General features: G+C 47.1%; 2 protein-coding genes across 4 annotated transcripts in view; both read left to right on the top strand.

Annotated features, from left to right (window-relative positions):
• LOC144132304 (Kv channel-interacting protein 4-like) overlaps positions 1–23,797 on the top strand; it is a 281,668-nt gene that overhangs the window by 76,875 nt on the left and 180,996 nt on the right. The gene's annotated exons all lie outside the window — the stretch shown is intronic.
• Positions 10,190–14,104, top strand: LOC144133441 (uncharacterized). The gene is made up of 4 exons (XM_077666542.1): positions 10,190–10,479; positions 10,939–11,554; positions 12,644–12,869; positions 13,236–14,104. Exons 1-4 carry the CDS (start codon positions 10,190–10,192, stop codon positions 14,102–14,104), a joined length of 2,001 nt encoding a protein of 666 aa, XP_077522668.1.

Here is a 23,797-nt window from a genome sequence, read left to right as displayed (position 1 = left end):
ACGTCGTAGGAAAGCTGTGCTGTAGCGACCACAGAATGGTAAGGTCTCGAAGTACGAGCTTAGACTTGAAGAGGAAGCGGAAGAAGCTAGTGCAGAAGAAGTCCATCAACGAGTTAGCGGTAAGAAAGAGAATACAGGAATTCAGGATATTGCTGCAAAACAGATGTTCAGCTTTGACTGAGGAAGTTGATCTTAATCTTCATACAATGAACGATAATCTGGCAGCTGTCATTACGGAGTACGCAGTAGAAGTAGGCTGTAGGGCGGTTCGACAGGATACCGGCAAGCTATCTCAGGAGACGAAAGATCTAATTAAGAAACGCCAAAGTACGAGGGCGTCCAACCTTACAGACAGAACAGAACCAACAGAGCTATCGAAGTTGATAAATAAGCGAAAGGTAGCCGACATAAGGAAGTTTAATATGGAGAGAATCGAGCATGCACTAAAGAACGGAGGTGACTGAAAAAGAGGTGAAGAGGAAGTTAGGCATAAGTAAAAAGTTGGCGGTGGTTTAGCTCTGGTTAAACCTGGAGCGACGCGATAGCTACAGCTGGCCGAGTGGAACTTGCTCAATTGAATTGCAAAGTCAGTCTTTCGCCGCTCCATTTCGCTGGGCTTTCTTCCCCCATCTTCGTACCACTTGACACGGCGCCTGCGCTCAGCTGTTGCAGCTCGGTTTTGCCGACACCCGCCGGTAGCAGCAGCTGCTCCGCATCGCGTGGCGGGTCACGTGAATAACCACGTGACGAATCACGTGATCAGCCACGGCGCCGCGCCGCCGGCAGCTGCTCCGCACCACGTGACAGCGGGGCGGCGCAGCCACAAGGCTGCGGCCCTACTTGGCGCTAAACGCATACATCTGGTTTTGTAGCGATAGCTACATTACGGTAGCATTTCGAGCCTTCAGCTTGGTGGCGCCGCCGCCACACGGTGGCGCCCCCACCAAGCTGAAGGCTCGAAATGCTAACGTAATGTAGCTATGGCTACAAAACAAGATATATGCGTTAAGAACAAGGAGGGCATTGTCGTTAGCAATATGAATAAGATAGTGAAAGTAGCCGAAGAGTTCTACACATATCTAAACAGCAGCCAGTGTAATCAGAGCGTTAATGAGAGAGATGCAATGCGTCATCAAACCCGGCAATGCGTCATCCCACCAGTAACGGAAGAGGAAGTAAAGAAAGTTTTAGGAGTTGTGTAAAGGGGAAAAGCAGCTGCTGGGGATCAGGTAACAGCATATCTGTTCAAGGACGGCGGGGTTATTGTGCTAGAAAAACTAGCCACCCTGTATACGCAATGCCTTATGACCTCGACCGTACGAGAAGCTTGGAAGAACGCAAATTTAATCTTGATTCTTAAGAGAGGAGACGCCGGCCAAGGACTTGAAAAACTACAGACCGATCAGTTTATTGTCCGTTGCCTACAAGGTATTAACTAAGGTATTAACCTTAGACTTTATTCAACCAAATGACCAGGCAGGTTTTTGTAAAATATATTATACTATACAACATTTTTACACTATGAATCAAGTGATAGAGAAATGCACAGAATATAGCCAACTCATTGAATTCAATTGACAATGGGGTGGAGTGAATATGGCAGGCCCTCTCAGATCATGAATGGCAGTTTACCAATATCTATCAAGAGAAGAGTATACAACAGCTGCGTATTGCCGGTACTCACTTACGGGGCAGAAACGTGGAGGCTAAGAAAAGGGTTCAGCTTAAGTTACATAGCTGCGTGCTATGGATAGAAAAATGGCAGGTGTAAAGTTAAGAGACATGAAGCGGTAAAGTGCGTGAGGAAACAAATTAGGGTTAATGACATCCTAGTCGACATCAAGAGGAAGAAATGGGCTTGGTCCTTGAGGGTAACGGAGTGAATTCCAAGAGAAGGCAAGCGTAGCAGGGTTTAGCACAAGGTGAGATGGGCGGAAGATATTAAGAGGTTCGCAGGCATAGCTGGGCGCAGCCGGCAAAGGACAGGGTTAATTGGAGAGACATGGAAGAGGTCTTTTCCCTGCAGTGGGAGTAGTCAGGCTGATGATGATGATCTTGGCAGGGCGGGTGTCCTCGTGTTAGGAACAGAGTAGCAGACGACGATCTCCTTTTGTGCGCGTGCGCGAACTTTCGCCGTTTTGCAGCCTTATCGCCATTATAAGGTGCCGACGAGCAGTTTTGTAGACGCTCGATCTATATTTATAATTAGAAAGGAAAATCTGCAAGCCCTTGTGGCAACACGAGCGAATTTTGCGCTTGGTCTGAGGCGCTGCCATTTGCGTACGTTGTACGCAACGCCTGCAATTGGTGGTTTGATCAATTTGAGCTTTGCCTCTGGTATTTAATCTCCTAGGCTGCCAGTGAAAAATGTGGGGCGCGAATGTCCATATTCCAGATTATATCTGTCGAGTAACATGTTATGTTCCACTCGCATCTGCTGTCTAGCGATAGCTGCCAAGAAAATGAGGGCCAAGAAATAATGGCTGCCAGTTTAGCATCGCTAAGCACGAAATATTGTGCGAATGCAGTTTTGCAGGTGCCCCTCAGGGTGCCTAAAGGGCAGCTCTTTCTGTCACTATCGCCAAGTACCTAAAAACGCGAATAATTAGCCTGATAGCAGTAGTACTTGATGAAGAGTACGTTGTGCAACGCTCAGCGCGAGATGTGTTTCAGAACACGTAGTGTGTTCGTTTGCGGTGGTAGCCTAGTTTTTGTGGTCTAAGACGGGACTCTTATTTCCTACCGTATCACGGGGTTCCCCTTCATCGGATCCGGAATAGTGGGTCTTACTGCGTGTCACAAATTCTCACTGTGATGCGCCAAATGCCGCAGTGGACGGGTCGGGAGCGCTCGATTATATTTGGGGCACATGTTTGCAACATCGTCTTGATTGGAAAGCTTGTCTGTGCGTTGCAAGTGATACGCTGTGCGAGGAAGAAGGTACAAGCGCTGCACAGACTATTCGTGACCTTTGTTTTGCGCTCAGTGGGAGTCTATGCGTAGACAAAATGTCTTTCCTTTTCCCAAGTCTTGAGGCGTTGGCCTTTTTCATTTGTTTGTTCACCAGCTTGTTTCATGGTTTTTCTTCTTCAAAGCTGTAAGCGATCCCTTTCGGCTAACACTGTTTAGAAGGCGTTTGATTTGTCACTGCCTTGCCTGTTTTGCTTTGACGACTGGCCATGGCCATGAATGGCCATGAGGGCGCTTTTGTGGGGTTTACTGAAATGTTGCTGATACTTTTGATTTCTTACTTCTCGCTTCACGTTGCAATATTTATTCGACCTGTCAAGAAGGCAGATGGCAAAAACACAAATAGAATCTCTATTCATCTATGCCCGTGTATCTGCAGACTTACCTTGATATTATGGATTCTAGTGTACGGAAGGAAGTTCAGCGAATGTATATTCAGTCGGCTGCAAATTCCCCCCCATTTTTTTTTAAACTCCGCACTTCGACTCTTCGATTTTACCCGTCAAGGCCTCGCTTCGCGCCAAGAGGACTTATGTGCCAATGTCGGTGAACTGTCCGGTGCGGTGGCCTGTGCGGCCAACCAGAGACGATCGATCATTGCTTTGTGTGGGGCCGTGGCGCAGTGTGTGGAGTTCGCTGACCATTCCGCGAACTCGTTGATCCTGTGTTCGCAAGGAATGCCGCTCCAGCGGGGTCGGAAGTCCCCAACAAAGGGGCCCGTCCCGTCCCTGCCTCCCCTTTGTGCAGCGGACGTCCTCGTTTACGCCGCGCCGTCACGGGGATGACCCGCCGGGAAAAACGCGAACCAAGTACAGCTGACGACATGTGGTTGTTAAGGGGTTGACGAGGTTTCGGGGCGCACGAGATATTAGCCGAGTGACCGGAAACCCGCTATTCCTGTAACGACTGTCTGCTTCCCTTAACGACTGTGTTCTCTTTGTTGCTGTCAACAACCTGAGTCATCGCCTCGTCGGCACATGTTTCTAGCGTCTGTGATGCCGTGGGTGGCGTGGGAAACGGAAGTCGCATTTGTGTTGTTTGTCTATTTGATTGCAACCTCTCCTTTCCCAAATGTTTAATCAGTACTTTTTCCCCAATCTCTGATCAGTGGGCGGACCTTGTTTTCCTTTCCCTAACCACTGATTGGCGAGATGGGTCGTTTGTTATCTTATTGGTTGCTGTAGCCGCTAAGGGCGGAGACAGAGGGTTTAAAACCAAGCGCTCTGGGTTGAGAGGGGGCTGAATTCGTCTGATCCACGACTTAGTCATGTAAATAGTTTTCTCCTTGCTTTGTTTCTTCTCGTTTTTTTACCTATGTTGTAAATAAATAGTTAACCTTTTCCTTTCCTTGAGTAATGTGAATGTTTGCGAGTAGAACCACCGGGTCACCAAGAAACCCCGATTTCATCAAGTAGTTTCCTCTCATTGCCACTGGAAGGGGATCGCAACTGGCGCAGTCGACAGGATCGCAACTTCTTTCTACTCAAGGCATTGGACGGAAGGTGAGAAGAACAAGTCGGTGGACAAGCTTTTTGTCCTAAAGGAGAAAACGTGAAGCTGCGTCGCAAGACTGACGTCGAAAGCTTCAGGATCACGGGTCGAGTTCGAGAGGACGTCGGAGGCTCAAGTCAGCTAGGAGCTGAAGGAGCCGGGCAACAACAAGCCATCGAGGGTTCGAGTCAGCGAGCTGCTGAAAAGTAACCAGGCGACCAAGTCAGGCCAGTCAAACGAGGCAGAAGTCAGCGAGCTGCTGATAGATCCAGAGCTCAAGTCGTCCGCATCGAGGAGCCTGTCGTCATCACGGAGGACGACGAGATCACCGGGGCAGAGAGCAAACAGTAAGGTAGGAGACCTTTCTGCTTTCTCCGAATTCACCATGTCGGTGTAGTGTTTAGTGCTAGAAACGATAGCACGGAAAACGGAGATGGCTGCCGTACGGTATGATCAGGAGGGCAGGATGCGACGTGTTGAGCAGGAGGAGGCAGAAAAGCTGAGTGAAATTGAAAATTTGAAACTCCAAATTGAACTAGAAAAGAAAAAACTTGCACAGATGCAATTGAAGTTAAGGCAGGGGGCGAAAGTCGATAGTGAGGTGTAATTCGCAGCAGTTCAATGTTTTAACTGCATGAAATTTGGGCATTCGATGATTGAGTGTTCGAAAAAGCAAGAACAAGATATTCCCGCGGTGAGGAGAGAGGTGTGCGAGCTAGTAGCTCAGGTGGAGGTACCGGCGCCTGATAAACCAAGTTCCCAGTCGGAGATGGCTGTTGATAAAGTCAGTCAACCAGATTGGGTAGACGATCTGGCATGCCGCAACTTGGAATCCGAAGGTCAAAATTCTGAAGCCTGTGTGGATTCAGGGAACGAAATAACAAAACGGGAATGTGTGGTTCTCCAAAGAGCACAAGCTGATCTAACGCTGTGTGCCGTGCCAGAACAGATCGCTGAAGGCAGAGAGGCGTTAGAAACTTCTGTGAAGCACGCGCTGTCAGAGCGAGCATATATAGAGCTGACCCAGGAGGCGCAGGAGTGGACTTCTCGTGAACAAGAGTTGAACATTGTGCAAGAGCAGGTCGGAGCTAACTCTGAAGTGGCGGGAACGCGCGAGGAAGAGGTAAATCAGGATATGATAGCGGGCACACTCCTTGCAGGTGATGGTAAGCTAGCTGCCAAAGATGAGTTGGTTAGCCAGCTGGAGCTGACACTGTGCGCAGTGACAGCAGATGTAGCTGCAGGTGTAGGGAAGTTGATAACTCTTGAGACGCCCGCGCTGCTGGAGCAGCCAGAAAAGGTGAAGCTGCAGGAAGAAAATGAGAAAGCTGATTTGAAAGAGCACTTCATAATACCACGCGAATCTGTTAGCGACAAACCTGAGGCTTCAGTAGAGCTTCAAGCAGATCCGGAAGCTGCAAATGTGTCTGCAGCAGGTTGGGAGTTACCAACGACAACTGCAAAGAGTTCCACAGCAGGTAGGGAACTCGGAGATTCGGATACTGCATTCATCCCTGTAAGTCTAAACATGAAGCATAAGACCTCATTACCAGAAGAGCGGGAGCAAGCTGGTCAAGGTAAATGGGAGAAAAGATTGCTTAAGGGCATGGTTTTCTTTGAAGAGAATGCCGGCTGCCAGCCGTACAGGCAGCTAGCGCTACCTGAAGAGCGATGTAAAACTGCATGTGCAGTAGCCGGTGACAGGCCTATCCCAACTGTGAAATTCAAAGAGGCAGAGAACGTAGACACGATGGCAGCAGCAATCTTGATAGAATGCAAGGAGCTGGTGAGCTTTGTTGCTTTTGATGAAAACGACGATGTATACCCGATAGCGGCGGTAGCCTTCACAACCGGCGCCGTGCCGGATAAATTGGAATTTTGGTCCAATCTTGTGGACAAAGCTAAAAGGAAACATCTTCTTTTTCGAGATGTAGGTGGCTAGAAGTCATTCTGCCAATTTGGCGCACCGATCTGACATGGTGGATTCTGGAATGTGCAGATTTGTGTCCTAACCTTGTTTGTGCGGATTGAATTAACCCCAATGTGCGCGCGTGTGTACGTGTGTACGTGTTTGTGGACTGATGGAACAGCCGAGCATACATGGGCGCGTGTGTGTAATTTAATTTTGTGTTCCGGCAAATTGTGACTGAACTTTTATGTCACACTGACTGCAAGTGTCCGCGTGACATTCTTGGTTGGGAGGTGTGGAGTTCGCTGACCATTCCGCGAACTCGTTGATCCTGTATTCGCAAGGAATGCCGCTCCAGCGGGGTCGGAAGTTCCAAACAAAGGGGCCCGTCCCGTCCCTGCCTCCCCTTTGTGCAGCGGACGTCCTCGTTTACGCTGCGCCGTCACGGGGATGACCCGCCGGGAAAAACGCGAACCAAGTACAGCTGACGACATGTGGTTGTTAAGGGGTTGACGAGGTTTCGGGGGCGAACGAGATATTAGCCGAGTGACCGGAAACCCACTATTCCTGTAACGACTGTGTACTTCCCTTAACGACTGCGTTCTCTTTGTTGCTGTCAACAACCTGAGTCATCGCCTCGTCGGCACATGTTTCTAGCGTCTGTGGTGCCGTGGGAGGCGTGGGAAACGGAAGTCGCATTTGTGTTGTTTGTCTATTTGATTGCAACCTCTCCTTTCCCAAATGTTTAATCAGTAATTTTTCCCCAATCTCTGATCAGTGGGCGGACCTTGTTTTCCTTTCCCTAACCACTGATTGGCGAGATGGGTCGTTTGTTATCTTATTGGTTGCTGTCCCCGCTAAGGGCGGAGACAGAGGGTTTAAAACCAAGCGCTCTGGGTTGAGCGGGGGCTGAATTCGTCTGATCCACGATTTAGTCATGTAAATAGTTTTCTCCTTGCTTTGTTTCTTCTCGTTTTTTTACCTATGTTGTAAATAAATAGTTAACCTTCTCCTTTCCTTGAGTAATGTGAATGTTTGCGAGTAGAACCACCGGGTCATCAAGAAACCCCGATTTCATCATCAAGTAGTTTCCTCTCATCGCCACTGGAAGGGGATCGCAACTCAGTGTTTTTTAGGGACATTCTTCAGCAGAGAATCGAAAAGGACGTTCATATATCGCCGTACACTATAAGATTTTTGCCTGTTCTGAAAGTACCAGGAATTCTCTGCGATCTGTTCATGCTGATTGTACTTTTCAGCCTGTGGAAGAGCCCCTTGATGGATCGACACGCAGAACCACCTCATTCCTCTAAGCGTGGGTTCAGTGAACAGTGCGCCTTGGTGGGTTTATGCTGCGCAGAACCGGCCGCCTGAATGGTTGCCAGTTCTTGACGCATGTGCATGTCTCCTGCAGTTTTGATGTGCTGGTGGACTGCAGTGTGCGAAGACATGAGAATATGTGTCTGCATATCGGTGTACGTATAGCATTCCGTAGCTCAGCGGGATTGACTTCCATGCAATGAAAAAAACTAAAACTGCGACGATAGCATTGGTGCAGTGACAAGCGAAACTGATTCGTTCGCTTCAGCGCAGGTTGGAATCCCAGTTGTGGATAATTCTGATTTATTTTTTTATTTAATATACTTAGCACATTTCCGGGAACGTTGCAACATCTTGCTCAGAATTTACTCATCGGAATAGTGCATTCGAACGAAGAAATAACCAGCATGTTTAAATGACCTTATTTTATTGCGAAAGCACTATTCCGATGGGTAAACCCCGAGCAAGATTACTACACGACACCGTACACAGCTCGCTCAGTCGAAAAGCCGTCGGCGTCATAGTTGCGCGCGTCCGAAATGTTCGGGGCGTTCGTAAAAATACCCGCAGACTCAATGAATAAATTGGCTGGGAATGTAACAAATTTTCGGGGGCTTCGTAAAAATGCACGCAGATTCAATGAATAAAAACACAGGTGTCTGGGAATCGGATCAGGGTATTTGGCGTTCGAGACGGGGACGCTTCCAATCCGCCACGACGGCTTTTTTTTTGTCTTGATTGCCTGCACTTTTGAATATGAATAAAGGCGCTTCTAGAGAATGCAAGGGTTTGTAACAAACTTATCTTGGATATCTGTACTCAGGCGCACAAGAGTAATTATGACCATGTAAAGTACAGATGTCAGAATTGAGCGAGTACCATGCGTTTCCGGCAAATTTCCTCCGTGCTTGGCGTGCAGTCGTAGCGCCATCGTTTGGCACCCACTGAAACCCCTGTTCGCCTTGCACGGCGCTGGCCCGACAGTTGGTGCGTGCGTAGGCGGCCTTTCTGCGTCGGAGCAGTGTCGCTCGTTTCTTCACAGGTGTGATGGAACCGCAGCCGTCTAGGAGTGCTAGTGTTTAGCAGCGTCTGTGTTGTTTTAAGAGGCCTCCTAAAGACTTCGAGCGATTTCTCCAACAGACAAGGCGATAGCGTTCCGTGGACTCCCTGCCAGCGCTGCAACCCGTTGTCGCGTTACACTCTAAAGGAGAAGCTTAAAGCGACCCAGAAAGGGGGTCTCAATAAAGATGCGATATGTCTGGAATGTTAAATGATGACGAATAATAATTATCCCCCAGCAAGAAATGTTTGAATGCGTTTTGTGCGAGCTGGGTTATATGCAGACAAAATTTGAACTTGCGCGCCTTCGCGCCTTTCTCTCTCCTCTCGCACGCGAAACCTGCGGCGTTCCTCAACCGGCCCCACTCACTCGGCCCTGCCCTACCTCCGCTGGCTGCGGCGTGCGCGGTAGCGCGTGACGTCTGAAAGAATTTGGCGCTGTGAATCAATGATAATCCCCGGCTGCAAACGTCATTCTCATGACGTGAGGTCGTATGCCAGGTTTTCGCGCGAAAGCCCGGCATCGCGCGTCGCCGCGAAAGTGCGAAAGCGGGAATTTTTGAAAAAAATGTATTGTAAATTTCCCGCTCGCTTCTGAGGTCCCGTATGCGGCATGGACGCTCGTTGGCCGGTACACTATATAGTGCAAGCATTTTAAAGCCAAGCTTAAATACCCCTTTCTGTGGCCCTTTAACCGTTATACTATTTTTTAGAACTTCAGTTTGAGCTAGGTGATGCATACTACTTTAAAAAAGAAACGATAGCCCCCTCAAAGACAAACACAGGGGAAGAACGACACCGGACAAGCGCACTCCTGTGTCGTTCTCCTGTGTTTGTCTTTGCAGGCGCTATTGTTTCCTGTCCCCAGCAAGATCTGGCGAGGTTTCTGAGTTTGCAAAGATCTTGTGATGTTTGTACACTGTTGCGAATTGAAATAAATAAATGAAACTAAATCAAATAAATATCTGCGACTGTAATAAGAACCTATGGCGGCATGAACAAATCAGCTTCACTGGCCACTGAGTGAGAGCACTATAGACCACCGCCGCAGCCGTGCACGACTTGTGTTAAACTGCAACTGGCTCCCACCTTGTGCATTGCACGCCGTCTTCATCAACTAATATTGCTATCAAATTATTTAGTCGCGCTTTGAGCTACGTAGTGATAATGACCGAGAGATGTGCGCTGCATGAGTTGGCATGGACAACGTTGTGGCAGAAACGTAGCACTGCTGCATGTATCGGGCTTGCGTGATAACACGATAACAATGTGCCTGACATGCGCAGTGCGTAAACCGTGCTATCACGAAGGCTATATATCAATGCCCTGCAATAAACTTGCCTCTTCTTGTTCTGGCCTTCATGCTGTCGAGTGCCGTCATTGCGAACTGATACATGGTGTCAGAAGTGGCCAGTTGGGCAGGGCGTAGCTCGGAGCGCCATGGACCTGCTGAAGCCCCCGGAACCTTTGCAGCTCTCCGGTAACCTGTCGCAGAATTGGAAGCGGTTTAAGCAAAAACTGGAACTCTTCATCAAGGCGACCACGCCAAAGGACGACCCAAGAAGCGGAGCAGCGAAAGCTGCACTCCTGTTGAGCGTTGCCGGAGACGAAGCACTTGACGTCTTCAACACGTTTACGTTAGGTGAGCAGGAAGACAAGGAAGATTACGACACCCTGGTCCGGAAGTTTGAAGCATACTGTGCCGAGGTAAGCAATGAAGTGCATGAGCGGTATGTTTTTCGCTCGAGAAAACAAGACGGAGAGCCGTTCGAAAGATTTATTAGAGACCTCAAGAAACAAGCAGCGCAATGCAACTTCGAAGGACTGCACGATTCAATGATCAGGGATCAGATCGTCTTTGGGACGAATAATTCCAAATTGCGTGAAAAAATGCTGCGGGAAAAGGGCTTAACGTTGTTAAAGGCTGAAGAAATGTGCAGGGTAGCGGAATCAGTGGCACAAAGAAATCAGGTCTGGGCCAGGCCCGGTGCCAGCATTGACTCCGTCTCTCGCAGTAGGGCATCGTGCCACCGCTGCGTAGACCGGCAAGAGACCAGTGCAGTAAACGGTAGTTCGTACCGGTGCAAGAAATGCAACCGACGGCACGAGCCGAGGCAGTGTCCTGCTTACGGAAAAAGATGCAACACTTGTCGAAAGCTGCATCACTTTGCGATTTGTTGTCCGGCCAGGGCGCTCGTCAACGAAGTCGGCGCACAGTTCAATGATGAGTTTGATGTTCTTGACGTCTGCATCGACAGCTGCATTACTGGTGATTGGACTGTCGAAGCCAAAGTTGGGGGTCGTAAAGCATTATTCAAGGTGGATACCGGAGCACAAGCAAGCCTCTTACCATTTTCGATATACCGCAAGTTGAAAACTGCCGAACTGAATCCTACGAGCTCTGTGCTGCGAGCATACAATGGAGGCATCATCACCAACTTCGGAACAACAGTCCAAAAAATAACCGTTGGAGATGCTGCAACTACAGTGAAATTCTACGTGGTGAAAAACGGACGTCGTGCAATACTGGGGCTTCACGCATGCGAAGCTCTAGGCCTTGTGCAGCGCACAGTGGACACTGTCAACACTTCTGCTGAGTACGAAGCGATCAAGCACTTCAGGCACGTCTTTGAGGGTTTAGGATGCCTAAAGCAACCATACAGCATGGTACTACAGCCAGATGCTACCCCAGTCGTCCAGCCAGCGCGGCGGGTGCCCCTGTCTTTGCGCCAACCGCTTCGCGACGAGCTTCAAAGAATGGAGAGAGCTGGTATCATCACAAAAGAAGATGGACCTACAGACTGGGTAAGCCCTTTAGTTTTGGTCAAAAAGAAAGACGGCAGTCTTAGGGTGTGCATGGACCCGAGAAGGATCAATGAGCATATAAAGAGGCAACACTACCAGCTTCCCAGGCGAGAAGATATTGAAGCAGAATTGACCGGCGCTTGCTACTTTAGTTGCCTAGATGCAAACTCTGGATTTCACCAGATACCCCTCGACGACGCAACATCAAAAATTTGCACTTTTGCCACTCCTTTCGGTCGATACCGTTACTTGCGCCTGCCGTTTGGCATTTCATCGGCACCGGAAGTTTTTCACAAAATGCTGAGTCAGATGTTGGACGGGCTGCCAGGAGTTCACGTGTATATCGACGACATTTTGGTGTGGGGCACTACACGTCAAGAGCATGATGAACGGCTAGTAGCTGTTCTGAAAGCTGCCGAAACAGCAGGATTGACACTAAACGCCGAAAAATGCAAGTTCGGTTTAACAGAGGTGCATTTTCTGGGTGACGTTATCGGACAAAAAGGAATTTCCCCGAACCCGAAGCTTGTGCGCAATCTGTTGGAAATGCCAACACCAAAAAGCAAAACCGATCTACAGCGCATGTTAGGAGTGATCAACTACTTCGGAAAATACGTGCCAGTGTTGTCAGAACGAACAGCGATGCTGCGAGCGCTTATCAAACCGCAAGTCGAGTTCGAGTGGACCGAAAACCACGCGAAGGAATGGAAATGCATCACGCAGGCACTTGCGACATCCCCCTTGCTAGCAATATTTGACCCCAAAAAGAAAACAAAAATAACTTGCGATGCGTCCAAGGACGGCGTCGGAGCGGCGCTTTTACAGTGTCACGGTGGTGACTGGCGACCGGTGGCATATGCTTCACGAGTCTTAACACCACCGGAGCAGCGTTACGCGCAAATTGAAAAGGAGACGCTGGGCATTCTGTTCGGTTGCGAGAAGTTTCATCAGTTTGTGTATGGACAGACGGTCATTATCGAGACCGACCACAAGCCACTTCTGTCAATCGCTGCTAAAGGAATTTGTGACATGCCCCCGCGATTGCAGAGATTTTTTTTAAGACTTCTCAGATATGACTATGTTCTACAGTACGTTCCAGGGAAGCACCTGGTCTTGGCAGACATGCTCTCACGATCGACTACACCCGGGGGTGTCGACAATGCTGGTGCCACAGAAGACGTCGAAGTTCACGCACTACAGCTCCTGAACGGCATGGTCACGGAAACAACGCAGCAAAAACTGGCAAAGGAAACTGCTCGTGACTGCTACTTGCAGACTGTCGTCAGCAACTTATCAGCAGGAAACCCAATTCAAGGTGAGCTGAAGCCGTTTTCATCTGAACTGTCCGTAATCAACGGAATTCTGTTCAAAGGAACAAAAGCTGTCATACCGAGAAGCATGAGACAAGAAATGGTAACAAGAATTCATGCCGGCCACCTTGGCTTAAACAAATGCAAAGAAAGAGCAAGACTTCTTGTTTTTTGGCCAGGCTTGAACAACGACATCGCAGTGCTTCTCCAAAACTGCTCTACATGCAGAAAGTTCGCGTACCAGCAAGCCAAAGAACCGCTGATAATGCGCCCGATGCCGCAGTGTGCGTGGTACAGGGTCGGAGCGGACATCTTTTGTTTTGGGAGAAATTCTTACGTTGTCGTATATGATGCTCTTTCCAACTTCCCAGATGTCGAGAGGCTTCCAGACACAAGTGCAAGAAGTGTTGTTGCGGCTCTCAGTGCTATGTTTGCTCGATACGGCATTCCTATCGAACTGTGCACTGATAATGGACCACAGTTTTCAAGCCAAGAGTTCGCAGCCTTCGCTAAAGAGTATGATTTTGCGCACGTCACGTCTAGCCCACACTACCCGCAGTCTAACGGCCTTGCTGAAAAAGGTGTGCAAATTGTCAAGCGGATAATGAAGAAAACTCAAGACGCACGACACGACTTCTGGCTAGGCCTTCTGGCCTACCGATCAACGCTACTGATTGATGGTCAATCCCCTGGCGAGCTTCTTCAAGGCAGGCGCCTTCGATCTAATCTCCCCGATTTTGGCGGTATCAAGACTATCGAAGTCAAGAAGCACCGCCAGACGCCCAAAGGACAGCCGTTGCCTCAACTAGGTAAAGGTGACGTCGTCAGGCTGCGAGACACAACTTGGTCACAGAAAGGAAAGGTGGTTGGGGAAGCTGCCCCGAGGTCCTACCACGTTGTAACTGAAAGTCGTCGTGTTCTTCGGCGCAACAGGCGACACCTGCTTCATTCCAGCGAGCAGTATGCTGAAACAAGTGACGATGACACCGACGACGACTGCGCAGACGAAGCTGACCCAAATGCAAGGAACAGTCCAGGGAGTGTGACACCGCAGCCTTATGGCACTACAAGTGCAGCACCCCAGCAGCCTCCGGGGCTCTGTGACCAACATCTAGCCCACGGTGCCACGCCTTCGGCTTCGATTACCCATCCAGAGCAACCCACAAGTGTCATCAGTCTGAGGAGGTCGACTCGTACCGCGAGTCTTCGTTATGACGCTGCTTTCAATCAGTTATCATGAACTTGAACCACTCTCTTGTGCTAACCTTGGAAGGATGTATCGGGCTTGCGTGACAACACGATAACAATGTGCCTGACATGCGCAGTGCGTAAACCGTGCTATCACGAAGGCTATATATCAATGCCCTGCAATAAACTTGCCTCTTCTTGTTCTGGCCTTCATGCTGTCGAGTGCCGTCATTGCGAACTGATGCACTGCATAGCCCGCCTGCGTACGTTGGGTAAATTGACATTTACAACGAAAGAGTCGAATGCCCTTAACTGGCACCCTGGGTAAGTGGACTCCTAATACAGTATGCCCTTGGCCGGTATGCCCTTGGCCTCTGTATGGCATATGACTGTAGCGCTAAAAAAAGAAACACGAAGAAGAAACCTAAACAAACAACACAGGCGCTTCGTCCCTCGGGTTTTTTGCGCTCCACTCTTATGCCATGGATCACGGACGTATCCACCATTGCATTTACGCTTTATTATTTCTGTCTTGCGATAGGTACAGGACTCACCTACCAGAGGGAAGTTCTTAATACCATCTTCCCATCGATTCATCGCCACGCTTGGCTGATTTTCTCCTCAAATTCAAGCTCACATTCAAGCTTTCTGTCTGCGCTCCTCAACATCTTAAAATGAACTGAACTGAATTTGAATAATGCGGCAGATCACCATTCATCTGTTCTCCGCATTAGACACCGCGGGATGTTCCATTCCTTCGCCTGATTCTCGACGCTCCTCTGTTTCTTTTATCTCTACCGTCATTTCAGACACGCTGGAGAGAGTGCACTGCTGGGCAGCGCACAAATTGCTCCGTCGTGAATTAAGTTAGACAAAGGCTATAGTAGTTATTGGCTTTAATTACATTGCCCACCTTGAATTAAACCAGAGTAACTAGAGTTTACGTGAGAACGCCTTAACGAAAACACATATATTCTGTTTCTTCTGCCCATCAACCAAAGAATCAATTTAATCATGAATCATGTTAAATGGCACAATAGTATACTAATATATACAGAAGGATGTGCCTCGATCAAAGACTGAAAAGGTGGGGGGGGGGGGGATCTCTTGTTCATTCTAAATGGAACAAGCCTACAACACATTGCAGCTAGTCCTGCAGGTAAAACGCTGCTATTCCGTGTCCAATCTGCATGACCACAAGTGATAAAAAAACAGCTCAGCAGATTTATAAACAATTGTTCATGCCATTTTTACTCTCAATATGCAAGTCCGAGCGTGGTAGCCAGCATCAGCATGCGGTTCACTATGAGATCTGCTGGTATAAATTGCTCGCCCTACCGAGATTGGGCTGCTGCCATACAGCTCAAGTCGGTACTGAGAGTATGGCTGTTCTTAAAGCGGAAGTTCACTTTATCACATGCAAATATGAGTAGCGGGATCCGGCGTAGGAAGGCTTCAGCTGCTGTGAGTGATCGCCTGCACGCAATCTCCTCGTCGTATGTTGCTAGAGTTTTGCTTCCGACGCGTCTCCCGTCGCGCGAACCCTATCTGGCTCTTGACGTCGTGAGCCAATCCATCACGCTTCACGACCTCACAAAGCTAACGTCTCATCGACGCGCACCAGGGGACGCTGCGCCGCTGGAAGGTGATTGATGATTAGCGCCACCTGGGGTTAGGCAGGAGGGGCGAGTGCTTCATCAGGCCTACCGTAGGTGGCGCCGCGCGGCTTGCACAGAGATTTGATGGAGAGGCGCTCATTGGTGAAGCCGACCGGATCGATAGCGTTATGCAGCAGCGGATGCTAAATCGCCTATTGTTTCCAGCATTACAGATTTACTCACGTCGGTTAATGAAAGGGTGACCGGCTGGTTAGCGAGTGTTTTAAGAGCAATTTCATCATAATGCTCTGTTGCGTGCTGATTCAACTTGCGAACTTGCGTTTTAATCGTTCGAGCTGTAGCTCCAAATATGCTATACCTCTAATATAGCTCTATTAGAGCTAAAGCTGCAGCTATAGCTCCACATACATATAACCTATCACTAACCTCCACATACCTTTACAAGGAATAGGTTACACCTATTTATAAAGGCGGTGAGCGTTACGGCCTGCGAAACTTTAGACCGATATCAGTATTAAATACAATTTAATGCAGTTTTTAAAAAGGTGCTTTGCAAGCGTATACAGAATTTTATAAATAAATAAAATATCATTTGTCATAAACACCATGGTTTGAGGCCCCAAAGGTCAACGTCAACCGCAGTTCTCGTTCTTTACATTTCATGAATACAGCACTGTATAATAACAAACTCAAAAGCTTTCGATACGCTTGATCACATAATACTGGAACAGAAAATGAAAACCTATGGTCCAATAGGGAAAATTTATTATCTATTTAAGAGTTATTTTTCAGGAAGGAAACAATACCTTGTTGTAAAAAAATTAACCTCACTAGCGCAAAGCATTAATATAGGAGTGCCGCGGGATTCCGTGCTTTTGGGCCGCTGTTTTTTCCCTGTATATTAATGATTTTCCATCAATGTTTAAATATTTCAAAGCTATAACATAAGCCGATGATGCTGCATTATTTTTTACAGGGTATAATTTAGAGGAACTACAATGTAAAATTAGTGAAGAACTTAGCGAAGTTTCACAGTTGTTTAAAACTAAGCGGGTAACCCTAACTAGTGTGAAAATAAAGTATACCGTGTTTCACTCGCGCAGAAAGAAAATAAACTATAAACACGTACCGCTATTAACAATACAAATCTGCTGAGGGTTGGTTACTCAGTGCAAGTACCTTGGTGTCCTGCTCGCGTCTGATAAGCACTGGAAGGAACAAATTAATAATATCTGCTCCAAATTAACCCATGGTTGCCATGTTTTACTAAGGGCCAGAGACTGCTTTCGTCTTCCAATTTCAGGCATTCAGTATTTCGCCTTTGTGCACAGACAATTACCCTTTTGCCTGGAAGCATGGGGCAATGCAGAAAAAACACGTCTGGATTCCGTTTCTTGCCTTGAAAAATGTTTCTTCTGGCGCCGAAGGGTCGTCGTTCCCCCACCCCCCGCACCTGTTCCCAGGAGCGGTCATGTCCTGGGGAAATAGAGGAATGCACGTCGAGGCGTGACGCCCCCGCTTAGGTCGCCTCGTTGCCAGCTACGGAGCTAATCCTTTTCTGTTCTGGCGCCGAGTCAACCATGTCCCGCCGAAGACATTCCTTGGCTGTCAATCCGGTGCGTGGCAGTCGATGGAATGCGCATGCAGCGAGCTGCGTACGCGGAGTCACGCGCCCTGCACGTTCCGGAAGGAGCGTGGTCCACTGGGCTCGGACCGGTGAGCCCTGGGCTCCGCCCAATTGTACACTGCATGGCTATTGGTTCAAATTGGGCGAGAGTTGGTTTGGTAAAGCTCCGCCCAATTATCGAAGGGGTTAAAACCCGCGGGAAACAACGACTGAGGACGAGCGCGCCGAGTCTCAAGCTCACCCGTTTTTAACAGCCTTTTTTTAACAGCCTTTTTTAAGCAGCCTTTTTTTAACTGGCCGTTTTAAACTGCCTTTTGCTCACCTGCCTTTTTATGTCAGTGCCGTCTTTAATAAATAATTTTTGTCTTAAGAAGTTCTAATTGCTGCCCCAACCGGCAACGTGTCGCCGGACGAGCGGACGAAGACCCGACGTGCTCTTCGTACCGCTAACCACCGTATATTCGATCACCGGCCAGCGTGCCATCATCATTCACCGCTCGCTAGCAGCAACTGACTAGCCCAATCCGGCCATCCCATCAGGAAGAGGGCAAGAAGTTTAACTATTTGCTATTCTTATAACTTATTAAAACAATACCTGCCCCAGTAGGCCACCTTTTCAGCAGCTTCGTATACCTTCTACCAGTATCAATGGCATATGAACTTAATATACGCGACTATTAACTGGCATAACCCGGTGCACTCCATAGATAATCGAGCGGATACAAGAGAATTTCTTGATATCTGTTCGAATTTTAATCTTGCCCAACTTGTACTAGAACCTACGCGTGTAGTAAACGACACTTCAAATATTTTAGACTTAGTATTAACAAGCCATCCTGAAAGTTTCTCCTCCATGACTTACTTGCGGGAAATTAGCGACCATGAAGTCATCCACACAGTCTTTGATTTCAAACCAATTCCTCGCCACAGTCCGGGAAAGACAATCCAGCTGTACGATAAAGGCAACTATGAAGCAATAAATAGCGAGCTGCACGCCTTCTTTCCATCTTTTAACGCAACTTTTCAAAGCAGATCTATCCAGGAAAACTGGTCAATATTTAAACAAAAGCTTAACTCTCTGGCAGATAAATACATCCCGAAGACTACTTTTCATGACACTCGAAACCAGCCTTGGTTCACGAAGTCACTGAATAAACTCGAAAATAAAAAGAAACGCCTATTCCGCGCAGCTAAAGCCAATCACAGCACCTGCTCATGGGACTATTATGCCGCCGAGAGCTCGTATTTATCAGCTGTCAAAAACGCTAAGCAACACTTTTATCACGACTACTTGTAGAGAATCCTAAAAAGCAACACAAAAAAGTTCTGGCAAATTATAAACCCTACTAATACGCATTCAGTTACCCTGAATAAAGATTCAGGAGAGCCATTTAGCGATACTGAATGTACTAATATCTTTTCAGTTGCTTTTTCCTCTGTCTTCACAAGCGAGCCTGATGCGCCCTTACCTATTCTGCCTACAACCATTCCGCACACCATGCCTGTAACCAATGTTTCTGCTAATGGAATAATGTCCTTAATAGATAAAATTAAACTTTCATATGCAGCAGGCATGGACGAAATAAACTCTAAACTTCTAACAAACACAAAGTGCCTTTCTGCCGAATGTTTATTGTTACTGTTTGCTCAGTCACTTTCCACAGGCACCATACCTGATGATTAGAAGAAGGGAAAGGTCGTTCCAGTCTACAAATCAGGTAACAAAAATTCACCATTAAATTACCGTCCTATCTCGCTCACAAGTGTACCGTGTAAAATCATGGAGCATATCATCTACTCAGAAATCATGCAGTTCCTGGATGGTAACAAATTCATTCATCCTGCACAACATGGATTTAGCAAAAACTATTCCTGTAACACACAATTAGCACTCTTTCTTCACGATCTGCATGCGAACCTCGATTTAAAAATCCAGACTGACGCAATTTTTTTAGGCTTTGCTAAAGCCTTCGACAAGGTTTCCCACCGACGTTTGATGCTAAAACTTTCGCAGCTGAACTTGCATCCTAACATCTTAAAATGGATTAAAGCATTTCTAACGTGTCGCTTTCAGTCAGTTGCTGTTAACAACCAGTCATCCCCTTCTGCCCCCGTAACCTCAGGCGTACCTCAGGGCTCGGTCCTAGGTCCTCTTTTCTTCTTAATATACATAAATGACTTGCCAGAACACCTATCATGCAATATCCGTTTATTCGCCGACGACTGCGTTATCTACCACTCAATAACTAACACTTCCGACCAAAAAGCCCTTCAGGATGATCTTAACCGCATTGAAAAATGGTGCGATGATTGGCTAATGACACTTAACCCTAACAAATGCAAGCTTATTTCGTTTCACCGCAGACTTAATCCGTTGTCCTTTTCCTATAGAATTTCTGACCATCCAATAGAGCACATTCATTCATACAAATACTTAGGTATCACTGTGTGTCATGATCTAACTTGGCGGGAACATGTTACTAATGTTATTTCATCTGCAAACAGAACCCTTGGCTATCTGAAGCGCCATTTACGTCACGCAACAAAAGAGGTCAAATTACTCGCTTACACATCATTGGTAAGACCAAAACTAGAGTACGCATCCCCCATTTGGAGCCCCCATCAAGCATATCTAATCGATGCACTTGAAGCCGTGCAAAATCGCGCCGCCAGTTTGATTCACTCCCAATATTCATACGAGGTCAGTGTGACATCCCTGAAATCACTGTCCAACTTACGAAGTCTTTCTTGCCGTCGTCGCGTCGCAACCCTATCTCTTTTTCATAAATTTTATTACAGCTCACTCGGCCATGAACCATACATCTGCGCACCTCCGCCGCGCATATCACATCGCACTGGTCACCCCCTTCAAGTTACTCGTCCACGTGCCCGTACTGTAACCTTCTCCACCTCTTTCTTTCCACGAGCCGCGTCAGACTGGAATGGCCTCTCCCACTCCGCTGCTGCTATCACCTGCCCGTCACTCTTCAACGCCAATATTGAACTTCATATGCCATCGTGAAAAAATGTACCAATTTTGGATTACCCCACCCCTTATGTAATACCTTGAAAGGGGCCTTTAAGGTAAATAAATGAAATGAAATGAAAATAGTAAATGCTATAATACGATCTATCAACTCCCTGCCCCTAGCTTATTTACATTACCAATGAGACAAACAATAGCTGCCACTAACAATGTATTTAACTTACCATCTTGTCCTAACACGTGCGGCCAGAGACTCCTAGAATATAAAAGAGCCCATGTGTTTCCATGGAAATGTAGAAATGTATGTGATTCGAGGAAGAAATCTTACTTACAACTGACTGTGTTGTGGTCTAATCGACAATACCCTATAGTTTTGCAGTTCACCTCTGCAACTTTTTTTCCTCATTACTAAAGTGTGCTGTGATTGTACCGTGTCATGATAAGCTATTACAGTATTATTCTGCTTGTTTTGCATTTGGACCATTTACTAGCCCTAAAGGCTATGGGTCCAACCAACTGCCTGTGTACAGGTTTTGAAAATTAACCATAAAAAACTATCCGATTACAGCACGAAGACACTATATTAAATGTACGACCACATTTATGAATAGAAAAATGACCATCTGCATCGTTTCCTCAAAGACACTTTTCCAAAGCATTTGACCTCACAAAAGCCGTACACCAGGCCGGAATAAACCTTGTCATCGTCATCATCAGCCTGACTACGGCCACTGCAGGGCAACGGAATCTCTCATGTCTCTCGAATTATCCCTGTGGCCGAAGCGCTGCTCAAAAAGCTTCGCCAGACGGCAAAAGAAGACAAGTTTTCCCATGAGCCACCTAGTCGAAATAAGTGTGTTGTCTTACCATATCTTCACAGTATTTCCCACAATCTTAAGATCTCAGGCAGATATGGCGTTGACGTGGTCATGTCTGCGCCCTGCAAGCTCTCAAAACTTTTTAATTTGGTGAGGAAGCAGACTTCAACGCATGTAGTTTGCGGCATGAGGCGTTCGAAAAAATACGTCTCATGCGCGACGGGGGTGGTTTAGAAGATTCCCCTCAGCTGTGGTCGATTTTATATCGGACAAACTGGCAGATGTTTAAACATTCGTCTGCAAGAGCATGCGCGCTCCTTGAGTAGGCCCGGAGGACCTGCTCTGCCCGTTCATTGTCGCAGTTGCAAGGGCTGCTATCCTAAGCTTTATTGTACAGAGATAATAGGAAGAAGAAAGGGGCAGTTGGAAAGGGAAATTGTCGAGGCTCTTGCCATCCAGGAATCGGAGCCAGATAAGTGTGTCAGCACGCCTTCTGTGTCTATTTTTCAGAAAGAGTTAGCTTTCTTGTCAGCTTTTCACTAGGTTGTTTTTTGCTTGGTTTTGCGCAGGTTAGTTGTATCATTCTTGCTCGGTTTCATTCCTTTCGCCGCACTGAATGTTTTCGTCATGGTTGCAATTGAATTGTTTCTACATGCTTCATCTTCTTTTTATGATTTATGATTGCTTTCCAGATTACACGCGCGACTGATCCTTATAAGCTCTGCTGTGTTTCAATAAATGCTCAGTTGTCAGTACCGCCCTGTGTTGTCGCCTGCCTCAGTCCCGTCCTGTTTTGTGGTTTCGCTCTTGACGCTAGCTGATAACGATGGGATTCGCGCCTTAAGGTGCAGAACAGCATTGACGACATATTTTGGAAGCCCCAGACAAAGGCGCTACGCCTCACGCTTCAACAGGACAAGAGGGCGTAGTTTATAGGCAGGAGCTCCTGAGAATAAAACACACCTGAAATCCAAAATTGGGCGGGCGTACATTTTATAAATCATCAGAAGTGTATGCCTTCTCATGCCTGACCTAGCACTACAAACCCTGCGTAGGATGCCAATGGCCCGAACTCCTTTTGCAGAAACTTGCTCAGTGTGTGGCCACCAGGATAGAGTAGAGTCATATATTACTCCGAGATACTTTAGCGTCTGAACTTGAGGTATTATGTTATTTCTATAGACCAGGCAGATATTTACAGGAACAGAAACCGGAAATACTAACAATGCGCATTTCTTCATATTGAGGGACAGATGAATTCTTCCTAACCAGTTGTCAAGAACATTGAGGCAATTTTGGAGGGTTCGATAAAGAGCGTGAATTTCACCTGCTGATGCAAAAATTGCAATATCGTCGGCGTACACATAAGTTTTCACATTTTGAATGCATGGAATTGAGCTTAGAAAAATGCTAAAAGGAACAGGTGAGAGAACTGATCCTTGCGGTACACCTCTTGTCTGTGGAAATCTCCTTGAGGAAACACCATTTTGGCAGCAGTAAAATTCTCTATTTTCCAAAACAAAAACAGAAGTCCAGGCTACAAAATAGCTTGGGAAGTTCAGTTCCTGTAATCTTAGTAACATAGTCGAGTGCTCCACGCTGTCGTATGCTTTACTGACATCCAAGGTGACAAGCACAGCAAACTGTTTTCTATTGCGAGCTAATTTAATACGACTCTCTAGGTCTGTATGAGCACACCAAATTGAACAACCCGGCCTGAAACCAATTTGACATGGATTCAAGAGAGCATTTTTCGAAATGAATGACATGACGCGGCTGAGAAGGAGCCTTTCCACCAATTTCACTAGGTTCGATGTTAATGAAATTGGGCGTATGTTGTCTAAAGTTAAGCCCTCCCCTTGCTTTTTAAGCAATGGAACTATTTCCGCAAGACGCCACTCATGAGGTATCCATGGACATTTAATAGAATGGTTAACTAGAGCCAACAGGTCTGCAGGAGATTCATTGAACAAAATTTTGATCATAGGTGAAGTGACCTTATCGGGGCCAGGAGCCGCTGGGGATAAGCGCAGAACAATTTGCGACAGCTCAGGCATAGCGACCTCAGTGAAATCACTTGAGGTGCTTGTGAATATAGCAGAAGAAGGTAGAGCAGATGTAAAGCGAAGCTCCAGGCCACACGCAATATCCTCTAAGGCCTTTGCGATGTCAGCAGGGGACTGAACGAGGGATTCAATGTTGGCAGCCGGGGGAATCACCTTCTTGCGCCTCATTAAATTAAACAAAGCTCGTTTATTTCCTGATTGTGAAAGGAAATCATAATGATTTGTATTATACTGCTGCTTTGAACGGGCGACAGTGCGCTTAAATGTTGCTGCAACATACTTATAATCCAAATAATTTTTTGGGCATTGATTGATGAGAAGTTTCTTCCAAGCTGCTTTCCGTCGTCTGTATGCACGCGTGCACTCAGCATTGCACCATTTTTTCGTGATTGCACCCTTCGTTCCCTTAACGAAATATTCAGAATTTTGCCTTGCATGGTCCAGTACTTGACATAGATGTGCAGCCTTGCTTTCGGCACTTGTCTGAGCGCAAGGGTCTGAAGTAATTTGGAGGGCTGATTTTAGCGTGCCTTTAAGGCAACTGTAATTTATTAACGTGCGCTGATGTCGCTCAGGAAGAGTTAATTTACACGCAAATTTGAATCTAATCGGTAGATGATCACTGTTTG

The sequence above is a fragment of the Amblyomma americanum genome, chromosome 5 (assembly GCF_052857255.1).
Source record: "Amblyomma americanum isolate KBUSLIRL-KWMA chromosome 5, ASM5285725v1, whole genome shotgun sequence".
NCBI lineage: Eukaryota > Metazoa > Arthropoda > Arachnida > Ixodida > Ixodidae > Amblyomma > Amblyomma americanum.
The sequence above is the reverse complement of the archived record's forward strand: the minus strand, read 5'-3'. Positions and strand labels throughout refer to the sequence as shown.

Bases quoted from the DNA above. Each gene is read 5' to 3' on its own strand.
- LOC144133441 (XM_077666542.1), top strand. From the start codon at position 10,190: ATGGACCTGCTGAAGCCCCCGGAACCTTTGCAGCTCTCCGGTAACCTG. The intron at 11,555-12,643 runs GTAAGCCCTTTA...TATGTTCTACAG, and splicing joins AAGATGGACCTACAGACTGG to TACGTTCCAGGGAAGCACCT. The intron at 12,870-13,235 runs GTGAGCTGAAGC...CCAACTTCCCAG, and splicing joins AGCAGGAAACCCAATTCAAG to ATGTCGAGAGGCTTCCAGAC.